Here is an 11034-nt window from a genome sequence, read left to right on the forward strand (position 1 = left end):
ACGAGGTCGGCGACGGCCGACGAAAAAGCCGATGGCGATAGGGAATGGAGATGGCGTTTTGATTTTGTTTACGCTTCAGAAGTAGACAGCCGTCAATTTGGATAACTTGTGTACTAGCAGCAAGATGCCTCCTATGCCACCAGAATCCCAGAAGGAGGACCAGAAGCTAATACATAACCCGTGGCTTGAAGTCCGCTCGCTCTGGACCAATCAGGCGATTCAGGATGGCGATTTGAAGGCGCTCAGGAGAATCTCTGCTTTACCCGGTGGATTTGGTGGGGAAGAGGAAAGAAGAAGGGCTTGGTACGTCTGGTTTATGATGTATTGATCTGATGAATCATTTAGGGCCTTCTTGCTTCGAACGAACAAACTTGATAATGCCAGCAGCGAACCCGGACCATCAAGTCTTCCAGTAACTACCCAGCCAACACCGGCGGAGACGACTGAAGAGAAGCCAGGAATCGGAGAGGATAGCAAAAACAGTGGAGAGCCTCAACCTCAACCTCATAAGGATGAAACTCAAGTTAAGCTGGATACAGATCGATCATTCGTAACTTATCCGAAAGGTGTGCTTGCAAGCTCTAAAGGGACCTGAAGATTATACTGATTATGTATAACAGAAATAACTTCGGAAAACAAGGTAGCCATGCAAGAAGACCTGTATGACCTGATAGTTAATGTGTTGAGGAAATACCCTACTTTAAGCTACTTCCAAGTGCGTCTTTTAGGCATGGCATCGTGAATGACTACTGACCAATAGCAGGGATATCATGATATACTTTCAGTGTTCTATCTCACGTTCGTACCTGCGAAACAAGATATACGGCGCCCATCCTTCAGACCACGGAGGCAACCTCGAAGTAGAAGCAGGAATGGCCCGGGTACACCCACCAACGTGGTAGAGGAGAAGGTGACAATAGAAGAGGAAAAACTCGAATTTGAACCGAAACCTGACGAAGAGCCGGAGCAAGGGAGGGATACTCAGGATTGGGGAGAGCTCAGAAAATGCGCAGAATTAGTCAGTTTGAATAGGGTGCGAGACGCCATGGGCTCAGGCATGGAAGGGATGATGGCACTTCTGCGGTAAGCTTCCCGCAATCCGCGCTCATCCTTATGTTGCTGAATTTTGCACCTTAGGATACTCAAAAGACTCCTTGCGCACTCGGACCCAGAGCTCTCCCATTTCTCCTCCCTCATTTCGCCGGTACCTACACTACCGTTCTTCGCCCTCTCATGGGTGCTCACATTGTTTTCTCATGACTGCGATTCGTTAGAGCCTATTCAGCGAATGTTTGACTACCTTCTGGCTAGGAACCCTATAGCCTCTGTGTATCTCTCTGCTTCTGTAAGTGAAGTCTCTACCATGTGCTTCATGAACTGATTTATAACAGATTTTGATAAGCAAGAAACCACAGATGTTCGAATTGGCCAAGAAACTCGGACGCGAATATCAAGAAGACCCTTCACTCCTGCATCCCTTATTTGTCCGTCTCCCGCCACTATACCCAGACACGCCGTCCTCACCCAATCCACAAACCTCTCCCTCCACCTCTCCAAGCAAGCTTGAGTTGCATGACTCCAATGTAAACCCATACTCCCCTATACGGCTCTCAGACGTCCTCCAGCTCGCAGACAGATTATTGGAAGAATATCCTTGGGATGGACCTCTGATACGGGGGAGAGAAATTATGGGTCCAGGAAGCGTAATGGTCACTTATGATCAAGAATGGTCAGAGAAAGAATGGACCCCCGAAAAAGCTTTGAAGTATGTGGATATGGAGGTCGTACAGCCCGGCGCGGCTGTCATGGACGAGGACGAATTAGTACCATTGCCTACATCTAGAAGAGTGACGAACCCAGCTCTACGGAAGGTCTTGAAGAAGGTGAAGCCGAATACATTAGTAGCTTTAGGAGTGGTCTTCTTAGGTGTGGGCATAGCAGTGTATGGAGTCAAGTTGGAAGGTAGGAGTGTGACATGGAGAAGAGTAGTAGTTGGGGTTTGGCAAAGTGCGCGGAAGGCCTATCAAGAGTCAAATTTGTCACCTATTTAGTAATACGATGGCACGGCAATTTGGAGCCATAATGAAGTGCACCTTTGATAGAATGCAATTACTCCGTCCCACCTGATCGACATCATCACAACAAGTATTCTTTTTTTATTTTCATACGTTTCGGCGGCCATACATTTCCCTTTCCAACTGCTTGGTTGCTTTGGAGCATACCAGAGGAAAACTAGTCCACAAGTAGCATTGCGAAGTAAGCAGCGTTCAAGCTTAAGCTTTGGAAAGGCATACGCCGGCTCTTGCAGACTAGGGTATAGAAGGAGATCAGCGACGTGCGCAGAAATAACTCGCGGTACGCGGGGAGAAATGGGATCGGGAAGGTGGTTAGTCACCTTGAATGCCGGCGGCCGTTGTTCCGGCCTGGCCCGACTGTCATACAGCCCGAGCCGCACATTTCCCATGCATATAAAGCATTCACAGCTATCATATCTCACATCTGTTCCATCTCATCCTCCTTATTTCTGCACGCATCATAACAGTAAGCAAAGATGGCAGAGCTCACCAAAGAGAACCTCGATAAAGTCCCAGGTGAGTCCTGATTTACCTCCAGTCTTACTGAGGGATACGATGGGGATGGTCTTGGCCGGATTGCCTGAACGATGGTCGATCGGCCTTAATCAGAACACGAGCTGGCAACGCCCTTTGGCTGTCTCTAGATGAGCAGGTCGATACAGCCTTGTGCATTGCTACAGATACGGCTAGGATGCTGGATGGCGCCCCGAGGGGCCTGATTGCCCCACGTTCCCACACTTTCCCCCACTGTCCGCATTTATCACTACAAATACCCCTTAGTATCCCTCAAGACAGAGCCTCAGTTGTAGTATTTATCAAGGCCATCTTCTTCCATATAAAATTGGTTGTGTCATTGTTTAGATAGCTATCGAGCTTGTGGCTACTGCATCAAACGATGTACACTTGACGACCCGCCCGGGTTTGTATGCCCATTCCGCGATATCATAATTGTTGTGTGTCGGCGTTTCTCCCGCTTTACCGCCCTCATCTCCTCGCATGACTTACACAACGTTCAAAGCACAAGTTAACCGATTAATCAGCTTCCCCGGGCTCTAGCCATAGTTCCCGCACCCCTTCTTTGCACCAGCCGGAGATGTCGCGGAGATCTTCTCTGTCGGCGGGGCACCCCCACTCTTTCAAGCAAGTCGACCCCACCCAGATTGGTGTGCCTATTGTAACTCCTCGTAAGTTGATATTGATATATCAAGATAAACAGCACAACTAATTCGCATGTATATGTAATAAGGCAAGGAACGTCCTGGGCACCAACGATCCCTCACCGGCTCTTACTTCCCCTCTCAGAAGGGTGGAATCGTTGATATGCCAGGAGAATGGCCTGTCGGGGATGAAAAGACTTGGAGGGAAGGTAAGAAAGCTATGACGATCGATCAGGAGAATCCCCAAGATGTTGCGAATACCATTGTTAGACACGTGAACACGAGTTTGGGCAGGCAGGTTTACAACGTCGATGAGGTGGGTGAAAATTTCACACGCTAGCGGGTGAAACAGGACTAACTGAGATGCATAGGTTGCCGCTTATCAGGCGACCGCTTTGTCTGTGAGGGACCAACTTCTTGAGTACGTATAGTAACGTGAATACCAATGGAGCGCTTGCTAAATGATGATGCAGCCGATGGAACCAGACCGCCGCGTAAATCGTTTTCCCCCCATACTCTATATTTGGTCTGACGGTCACGTAGCTATCATACCGCCAAGGCTCCCAAGCGCGTTTACTACCTCTCCATCGAATGGCTTGTCGGGCGATCTCTTGATAATGCTGTGCTTAACCTGGGCATGAGGAACGTGTACGAAGAGGCGAACCGCAAGTTGGGCTTCAACTTTGAGGATCTCCTCAATGAAGAGCGAGATGCTGGTTTAGGCAATGGAGGTCTCGGTCGTTTGGCTGCCTGCTACGTATGCCCTGCATTTCCAACAACGCAACCAGAAGAGATGGCTAACTGTAGATGAAGATCGACAGTATGGCGACTCTTAACCTCCCCGGTTGGGGTTATGGCCTGAGATACAACTATGGTATCTTCAAGCAACTCATCTCCAACTCTGGCGAACAGCTTGAAGCTCCTGACCCATGGCTTGACCGTGAAAATGTACGTTGATACTCTTTCCTATTATTCATTCTTATCTCCTTGTTCACGCCCCGCACTTATCTTATCAATTACGTTATCTGATAACATTCCGCTGATAACTTTATTCTATCCTATGTAGCCATGGGAAATTGCCCGTCTTGATGTGACCTACCCCATCCGATTCTACGGCCGTGTTGATCCCATCCCCAACACCGATCGTGCTGTGTGGTCGGGGGGTATGGAGTGTTTGGCCGTGGCTTACGATACCCCTATCCCTGGTTATGGCACCAAGAACTGTGCAAATATTAGATTGTGGAGTGCTAAACCCGTTCAAGGATTCGACTTAAACTCTTTCAATGGTAAGTTGCTCTACTCTACTACCTTATTGGAGATGATTACTGGTAGGCTGATGTGCCATATAGCTGGTAACTACGAGGCCAGTGTTGCCGCCAGTAGTGAGGTGGAGAACATTGTATGTCGTAAACGCTGCTTCCCATGTCAACACGTGAGGACTAACAATATACTCAGACTCGGGTACTTTATCCCAATGACAACATGTACGCTGGTAAGAAGCTTCGAGTGATGCAGCAGTACCGTAAGTTCGAATTCTATTATTATCTTATAAACATGTGGTTGATACAAATGCTCTTTCCAGTTTGGGTCAGCGCCTCTCTGCAAGACATGCTCCGCCGCTTCACCAAGCTTGATCTGCCCTGGACCGAGCTGCCCGATTACGTCTGTATCCAGATGAACGACACCCACCCGACTCTTGCCATCCCCGAGTTGATGAGAATCTTGATTGATGAAGAAAAGTTGGATTACAACACTGCCTGGAAGATCACCCAGAAGGTGTTCGCTTACACCAAGTGAGCTCTTTTCGGTAACTGGCTTTGGTGGATGCTGATATGAGGTAGCCACACTGTCCTGCCTGAGGCTCTTGAGAGGTGGCAGCTTGATCTCTTCGAAGAGCTTTTGCCTAGGCATTTGCAGATCATCTACAGGATTAACTTGTACGTTTTCTTCGCGTTGCCTAGTTTGGCAATAAAACTAATTACTTGTTAAAAAGTGATTTCCTTGGCCTTGTGGCGAAGCGATGGCCTGCAAGTTCATATGCTTGATCTAAAACGCAAATAACTGACAATAAGTCTAGGGTGACATGGACCGTATCCGCCGAATGAGTATCATCGAAGGTACATCAACAATTTTCTTGGTCAAGATAATGGCTGATACCTGCAACAGAGGGATCCCCCAAATATGTCCGCATGGCATATCTCGCCATTGTCTCATCTTTCAAGATCAACGGTGTTGCCGAGCTGCATAGTCAGTTGTTGCAAGCCACCATCTTTAGAGACTTTGTAGAATTTAAGGGCAGAGATGCGTTTACTAATGTAAGTTCACCAATGAAACTTTCCTTATGTCACGCTAACGGCAATATGCGTGTATAGGTAACCAACGGTATCACTCCTCGTCGGTACGCCCATATTATCTTATTCTCACCCCTTAAGCGTAGCGTTGACACTCCGTAGATGGCTCCTCCAGTGCAACCCCGAGCTTGCCGCTCTTATTACCCACACTCTCGGCTCCGATGATTGGGCTACTAACCTCAAGCTTCTCAAGAACCTCTTGCCAATGGCTGACAATGCCGACTTCAGGAAGGCATTCACTAACATCAAAATGGACAACAAGTGCCGTGTAAGTATCTTATGATCATAGCTGTTAGTACAACTGACTAAGTATACAATGTCTCGATAGCTTGCTTCACTTATCGAGGCTGAATTGGGTATTACGTTGAACGTTAACAGTGTGTTTATGACCCAAATCAAGCGTTTGCACGAGGTTTGTCCAACTCGACCATTGAGTGTCGCCAGGCATGCCTGACATTTTCTCTAGTACAAACGTCAAACTCTTAACCTCTTCGGTGTCATCTACCGCTACCTTCGCATCAAGCAAGCTTCTCCCGAGGAACGTAAGAAGATCACCAAGCACACTGCCATCTTTGCTGGTAAAGCCGCTCCGGGTTACTACGTTGCCAAGTTGGTCATTCGTTTGATCAATAACGTCGCTCGAGTGGTCAACGATGATCCCGATGTCGGTGACCTCTTAAAGGTCGTTTTTATCCCCGATTACAGTGTGTCAATTGCCGAAGTTTTGGTACCCGCTTCAGACGTCAGTGTGCAGATTAGTACCGCCGGTACGGAGGCAAGTGGTACAAGTAACATGAAGTTGGCGTTGAACGGTGCTTTGTTGCTGGGTACGGTAGATGGTGCAAACGTCGGTACGTTATAACTTCATCAATGTGACAGGGACTCTCATTAATGCCATAGGCAGAGATCGCTGAAGATGCCGGGGAAGATCAATCATTCCTCTTTGGACATCTTGCCGAACAGGTCGATGAGGTGCGCTACGCTAATACCTACCAGCCTACCCCTCTCGAGCAGCGTTCTCCTGAACTTGCACAGACGTTCAAGGCGATTGAGGCAGGTACTTTCGGAGATGGTGCTATCTATGCGCCGCTGTTGAAGACGGTTTATGAGCACGATTACTATCTAGTACGCTCCGTCCTCTCCCAAATGTAAAACTCAGGCTGATAGTACTGTTAGGTATCCAATGACTTCGGTTCTTACCTCTCTGCCGAAAAGCTCATGGATGAGTGCTATGACTCGGACAAGACAGAATGGACGCGCAAGTCGATCATCACCGCGTTCAACATGGGTGATTTCAGCAGTGACAGGTCGGTCCAGGACTATGCGGATGGTATCTGGAGTGTGGAACCTTGCGAAGTGCCAGAAGGTTTTTCAATCTAGATCGATATTGGGTTGATAGATTATTGACCGCAATGGTCATGCCATATGTTTCATAGTAGGAATTGAGTCAAGGCTGGAAATTGCTTGTTTTGGTAGAAAAAGTACGCGCTGCAGAAACGAAGAAATGAATTGTCCTGAAATGCGTGCCTGGATACATGTCAATCAGCCACACCATGATGATAAAGACTACAGGCAGTAATGTACACCCTGATAATTCGCCCTTGAAGTCGAATATACAACTGGAAATCAAGTGCCTCCAATCATCGCCGGCTCCTCAAGCCGTCTTGCGGCTTATCCACCAGTAACACCTGATACATCATCTCCACATGTTCCGTCTTTGTCTTCTTGACGCCAGGGATGGATATTCGCTCTAGCGACTCGTCACCTATCATAACTTTCCGCTTATGGGGGCAGAAAAATCGTCGCGGCTTTGCATTTGCGTGAGAAGGAAGTGTATAGGCAGGGTTGAGGACGAGCAGGGATGCCAAGTGACCTTTGCGGATTTTAGGAACTGTTGGAGGGCATGTGGCCTCTTTTAAAGATGATGCTGGCCGCGGCTCACTTTCAATCTTCTTTGCCACTAGAAAATGGTAAATGGGACATAGAGGGCTAGACACCGGGACCTACGTGGAGGGCTTGAATGCGCCTTACTGGGACCTGCCTCGATTATACGTTGGGGTTCTTGGACAGTCTCCGCATCACCGTCTGCATTTAAAGGAGGTTCTGCTAGAAGCTGAGAGACTTTGTGTTCTTTTGGATTGGTCTTTGCATCGATGATAACTACAAGGTCACTCATTAGGTCAACGAGGTCGCTGGTGATATAGTTCGAAAAAGCTTACGTGTAGTGACTGTTTCAGCGGGCTCTTCGGGCTCTTCAGGCTGTTCAGGCTCTGCGCCCTCTTTGACAGGCTCTCCAAGATGACCTTGTCCAGTTCCATTCTGAACTTCACTGGCTACTCCTGTTGTGGACAAGATTTCTCTAGGGGCTTCCTGTCGTTGTTCAGGTTCGACTGTCGTCTTGTCAATAGAAGCCTCAGTACATGCCGGTTCTATTCCGTCAACAACCTCACACCCATGGCTCTCTCCAGGCTCCTCATTACCTATCTGGACTACTTCGGCTGATGGGCGACTTTCCGTGGCGTTTTGTTGAGATTGCTCAAGTTCTTCAGCAGCCTTCTTCACAGAAGTCCCCGGTGCTATTCGCTGGTCTTCTCCCGCATTTCCATTGTCTCCACCTCTCAGCTCAGACTCCAGATTCTTTTGAACGATATCAGTTGATGATGAGTTTTCTCCAGGTCCTTGCAGATCCCGGGGGGCATCCAATGCTTTACCTGGCAAGCGGCCTTTCTCAACGACTTCTACTCCGTTTATTTGCTCAGTCTCGTCTTCACCCTCATTGATCACTTCTTTTCGCCTTGCCTGCACAGGTGATATTCCATTATCATTGGATCCTTGAATTTCTTCCTTGTACTTTACATATATTTCTGTACGTTTTTCAAGAGACACTCTCCTGGTAGGTATTGCTATGAAACCGTTAACGTTTGGATGAGCTGTTCAAAGCAACAAACTTACCGCCTGCTTTGGATCGCGTTGGGTCTGGTCCTGCTATTGGATCAGAACCCAATGCATCCGCTGCATCCTGATCAGGCGCATCTTCAATCATGAAACTTGATTGATCCGCTTTCGCCTGTTCTTCGTCTAACAAATCCCCTTCCGTCTCTCCAATGCTATTTCTCTTCAATTCTTCCCCTTTCAGCAGTTCAACAGCTATTGTTTCCTCCTCATCATTCCATTTGTCTTCTTGAATCTCCGGTGTACTCGTTATAAGCAAAGCCGAGGGCTGGATCGTGGGTGAAGAAGGGGCGGATGATAAGGGGCTTGAGGAGAGTGGTGACTCTATACTGACGACTTGTCCGCCAATTTTTCGGGACATATCCAGTCGCAGGTACTGCGTGGCAATCACAATGGCCGGTATACTTGATTAAAGCAGAATCGACCCGCCCCAGGATGTAGAACGAAAGAAGGATGTCATTACTAACCTTGCGATTTCGTTGGTCTTGAGTGAACGCGTTAACCGTATTAAAACGCGAGAACGTGAGCCCCCCCCAAGCTGAAAAAAAAATTCGGGTGTTATAAAACAAGTGGATGCGTAAAAATTCGATGGAGGGGGCCAGAGTTAGCTGATAACAGATGGGACAGTAGTATGTTCAAAATGAAGGAGTTGAAGTCTTCGCAGAACCAAGATGAGTAAAATTGGTGCAGAAGATCATATGGTCAAAAAATGAACGACGTTCGTTGGCCGGCTGGCCATACTGCTCTTAAAAGCATAAGTTACATAGGTAGGGGTGATTGTCAAAGCTGTTCGCATGCTACTGGGGTACGTTCTGGATCGAAGTCCACATATTCAAGTCTACCTTCTCGTTCATCCTCCTCCTAATGTACCAATAATGGACCATGGAGGCACCAGTCTATACCTTGCCAACCGCAGCTTTTCTTTTGAGCGCTGCCTCATGAATTTCCTTCAATTTCTTAGGGTCGGTATTCCCATGCAGCTGGGCACGCTCCTCTTGAGTCAAGTGTTCATCAAGTTCTGCGGAAGAACATTAGATCTCATCGAGTATCAGCTCGATAACAATGACTTACCGAGGATGTCTCGCCATGAGTGGTCACCTTCCCTCTTTTTACTATACTCATCGGAGGGACTGGAGTTGGCACCGGCCAATAAGGCACCTCCGACTAAGAGTCCAACAGTGAGGCCTAGAGCAAAGTATTAGGAATGGGTTAAACATTCTGGACAACCCTTTTTCACTCGCCTTGAGCCCACATACGGGCTTGCACTACCTTCTGAGCTGTAGTCTGATAAGGGTTTCTGGCGACGATGCCGAACGCTAAACCCAATGATCCGACCCAACTAAGCGACCCAGCAGTCAGTAGAGAACACCTTTGGATCAATTAGAATACACCCACGCAGCACTAATAAGACTGTATTTGTGATTTCCGACCCAGTTCTTGGCCTTTTCCATTTGTGTCATTTTCCCCCACTTTTCTGACTGCCTCTCTATGTTGCGCTCAATCTCCTTCTGACCGACACCAGACCATTGCGCCCGCTCATACGCCAGAGCAGCTCTCTCGGCGCAGATGAACATGCAAGGAATACTAATGACTACTCCGCCAAAGGCCTTCGCAGGGAGGGGTAAAGAGCGAAATGTGGGTGAACGCTTAGCAAAAACGAAGTATGATGTTCCCGTGATGGCGGCAGCAAGCAACGCTCCTCGAAAACCACCTTTCAGAGCTTCATTGTAGTAGGCTTTCATGTCATCTTGAGTGGAAGTGGAAGTGGGGGACTATCAAATGGAAGTCAGAAATGCGCATGTTGACTATGGTCATGTCGTGGGAAAACTCACCTTCATGATAGCAGACGATTAATTCTATTGATGGGTATGGGCAATTGATCGAGTAATCGAATGGGCTGTAAGTGCCAACAGAGATGGGGTCCTTATATAGCTAGCATGCGAATATAAGACTATGCGAATGAATATGAGGGATTTTTAGAACCCGTTGCTATAAAGCTATGGCAGATGATCTTTTTCGTCCATTATCATCGCACTTTCCTCGCCTGATTATGGGAGAGTCGTCGATGTCGTCATGCCCAGCGGGTCTCCAAAAGTTAAACCCCACCCCGCAACAACTTTCGTCATACTCCAATCTACACGGACGCGACCACTCCGTCCGTCACCCGGCCGTCGGCCAATCCCCACCGAATGATGGGGAGCATCAAGATTTGATATCAACGCCTTAATTCTTTGAGATGTTGAACGATATCATTATTTGAGATCCTGTTTTTCCTTTGAGATATCAGTCCTTCCGCTTCATCCGTTCTTTCTTTGAGATATCAACATGGTCCGTCACGCTATACTCACGAAACATTTGAGATATGCTTAAGCCTTAGTGCTTACATCGTAACCGTAATTAAACATGCAGCTCGTGTGCATTGAATAGGAGAAGGGAAATTTATTTAAATTTTTGCTTGATATGTTATGACAGGTAGTGATTTCGGCCACGATGTCGAAG

The 11034-nt window shown here is 47.7% G+C and overlaps 4 protein-coding genes and 1 non-coding gene; 2 read left to right on the top strand and 3 right to left on the bottom strand.

Annotated features, from left to right (window-relative positions):
- The first annotated feature begins 74 nt into the window (after positions 1 to 74).
- CNAG_06665 (hypothetical protein) lies at positions 75 to 2127 on the top strand. XM_012195377.1 has 6 exons: positions 75 to 303; positions 346 to 566; positions 621 to 715; positions 764 to 1083; positions 1138 to 1345; positions 1392 to 2127. The coding sequence occupies exons 1-6, from the start codon at positions 125 to 127 to the stop codon at positions 2049 to 2051; spliced, it is 1683 nt and encodes a 560-aa protein (XP_012050767.1). The 5' UTR covers positions 75 to 124; the 3' UTR covers positions 2052 to 2127.
- Positions 1359 to 2067, bottom strand: CNAG_12645. Its single transcript, XR_001045951.1, has 2 exons — positions 1857 to 2067; positions 1359 to 1800 (listed from the first exon to the last, which is right to left on the bottom strand). It is a non-coding gene; the product is annotated as a hypothetical RNA (non-coding RNA).
- A 332-nt stretch (positions 2128 to 2459) lies between the features above and the next one.
- Positions 2460 to 7117, top strand: CNAG_06666 (starch phosphorylase). XM_012194921.1 has 21 exons: positions 2460 to 2591; positions 3116 to 3259; positions 3322 to 3548; positions 3604 to 3653; positions 3706 to 3726; positions 3776 to 3989; positions 4046 to 4180; positions 4299 to 4518; positions 4582 to 4631; positions 4688 to 4754; positions 4815 to 5025; positions 5074 to 5169; positions 5226 to 5259; positions 5310 to 5349; positions 5399 to 5547; positions 5605 to 5630; positions 5686 to 5851; positions 5912 to 5995; positions 6050 to 6434; positions 6488 to 6708; positions 6760 to 7117. The coding sequence occupies exons 1-21, from the start codon at positions 2552 to 2554 to the stop codon at positions 6961 to 6963; spliced, it is 2784 nt and encodes a 927-aa protein (XP_012050311.1). The 5' UTR covers positions 2460 to 2551; the 3' UTR covers positions 6964 to 7117.
- CNAG_06667 (hypothetical protein) lies at positions 6965 to 9226 on the bottom strand. XM_012195378.1 has 4 exons: positions 8536 to 9226; positions 7803 to 8486; positions 7591 to 7743; positions 6965 to 7543 (listed from the first exon to the last, which is right to left on the bottom strand). The coding sequence occupies exons 1-4, from the start codon at positions 8894 to 8896 to the stop codon at positions 7224 to 7226; spliced, it is 1518 nt and encodes a 505-aa protein (XP_012050768.1). The 5' UTR covers positions 8897 to 9226; the 3' UTR covers positions 6965 to 7223.
- Positions 9227 to 9276: 50 nt separating this feature from the next.
- Positions 9277 to 10946, bottom strand: CNAG_06668 (mitochondrial protein). XM_012195379.1 has 6 exons: positions 10884 to 10946; positions 10368 to 10808; positions 9931 to 10307; positions 9777 to 9874; positions 9607 to 9720; positions 9277 to 9553 (listed from the first exon to the last, which is right to left on the bottom strand). The coding sequence occupies exons 2-6, from the start codon at positions 10371 to 10373 to the stop codon at positions 9432 to 9434; spliced, it is 717 nt and encodes a 238-aa protein (XP_012050769.1). The 5' UTR covers positions 10374 to 10808; positions 10884 to 10946; the 3' UTR covers positions 9277 to 9431.
- Positions 10947 to 11034: the final 88 nt, after the last annotated feature.

The sequence above is a fragment of the Cryptococcus neoformans genome, chromosome 7, assembly GCF_000149245.1.
Source record: "Cryptococcus neoformans var. grubii H99 chromosome 7, complete sequence".
NCBI classification, from domain to species: domain Eukaryota; kingdom Fungi; phylum Basidiomycota; class Tremellomycetes; order Tremellales; family Cryptococcaceae; genus Cryptococcus; species Cryptococcus neoformans.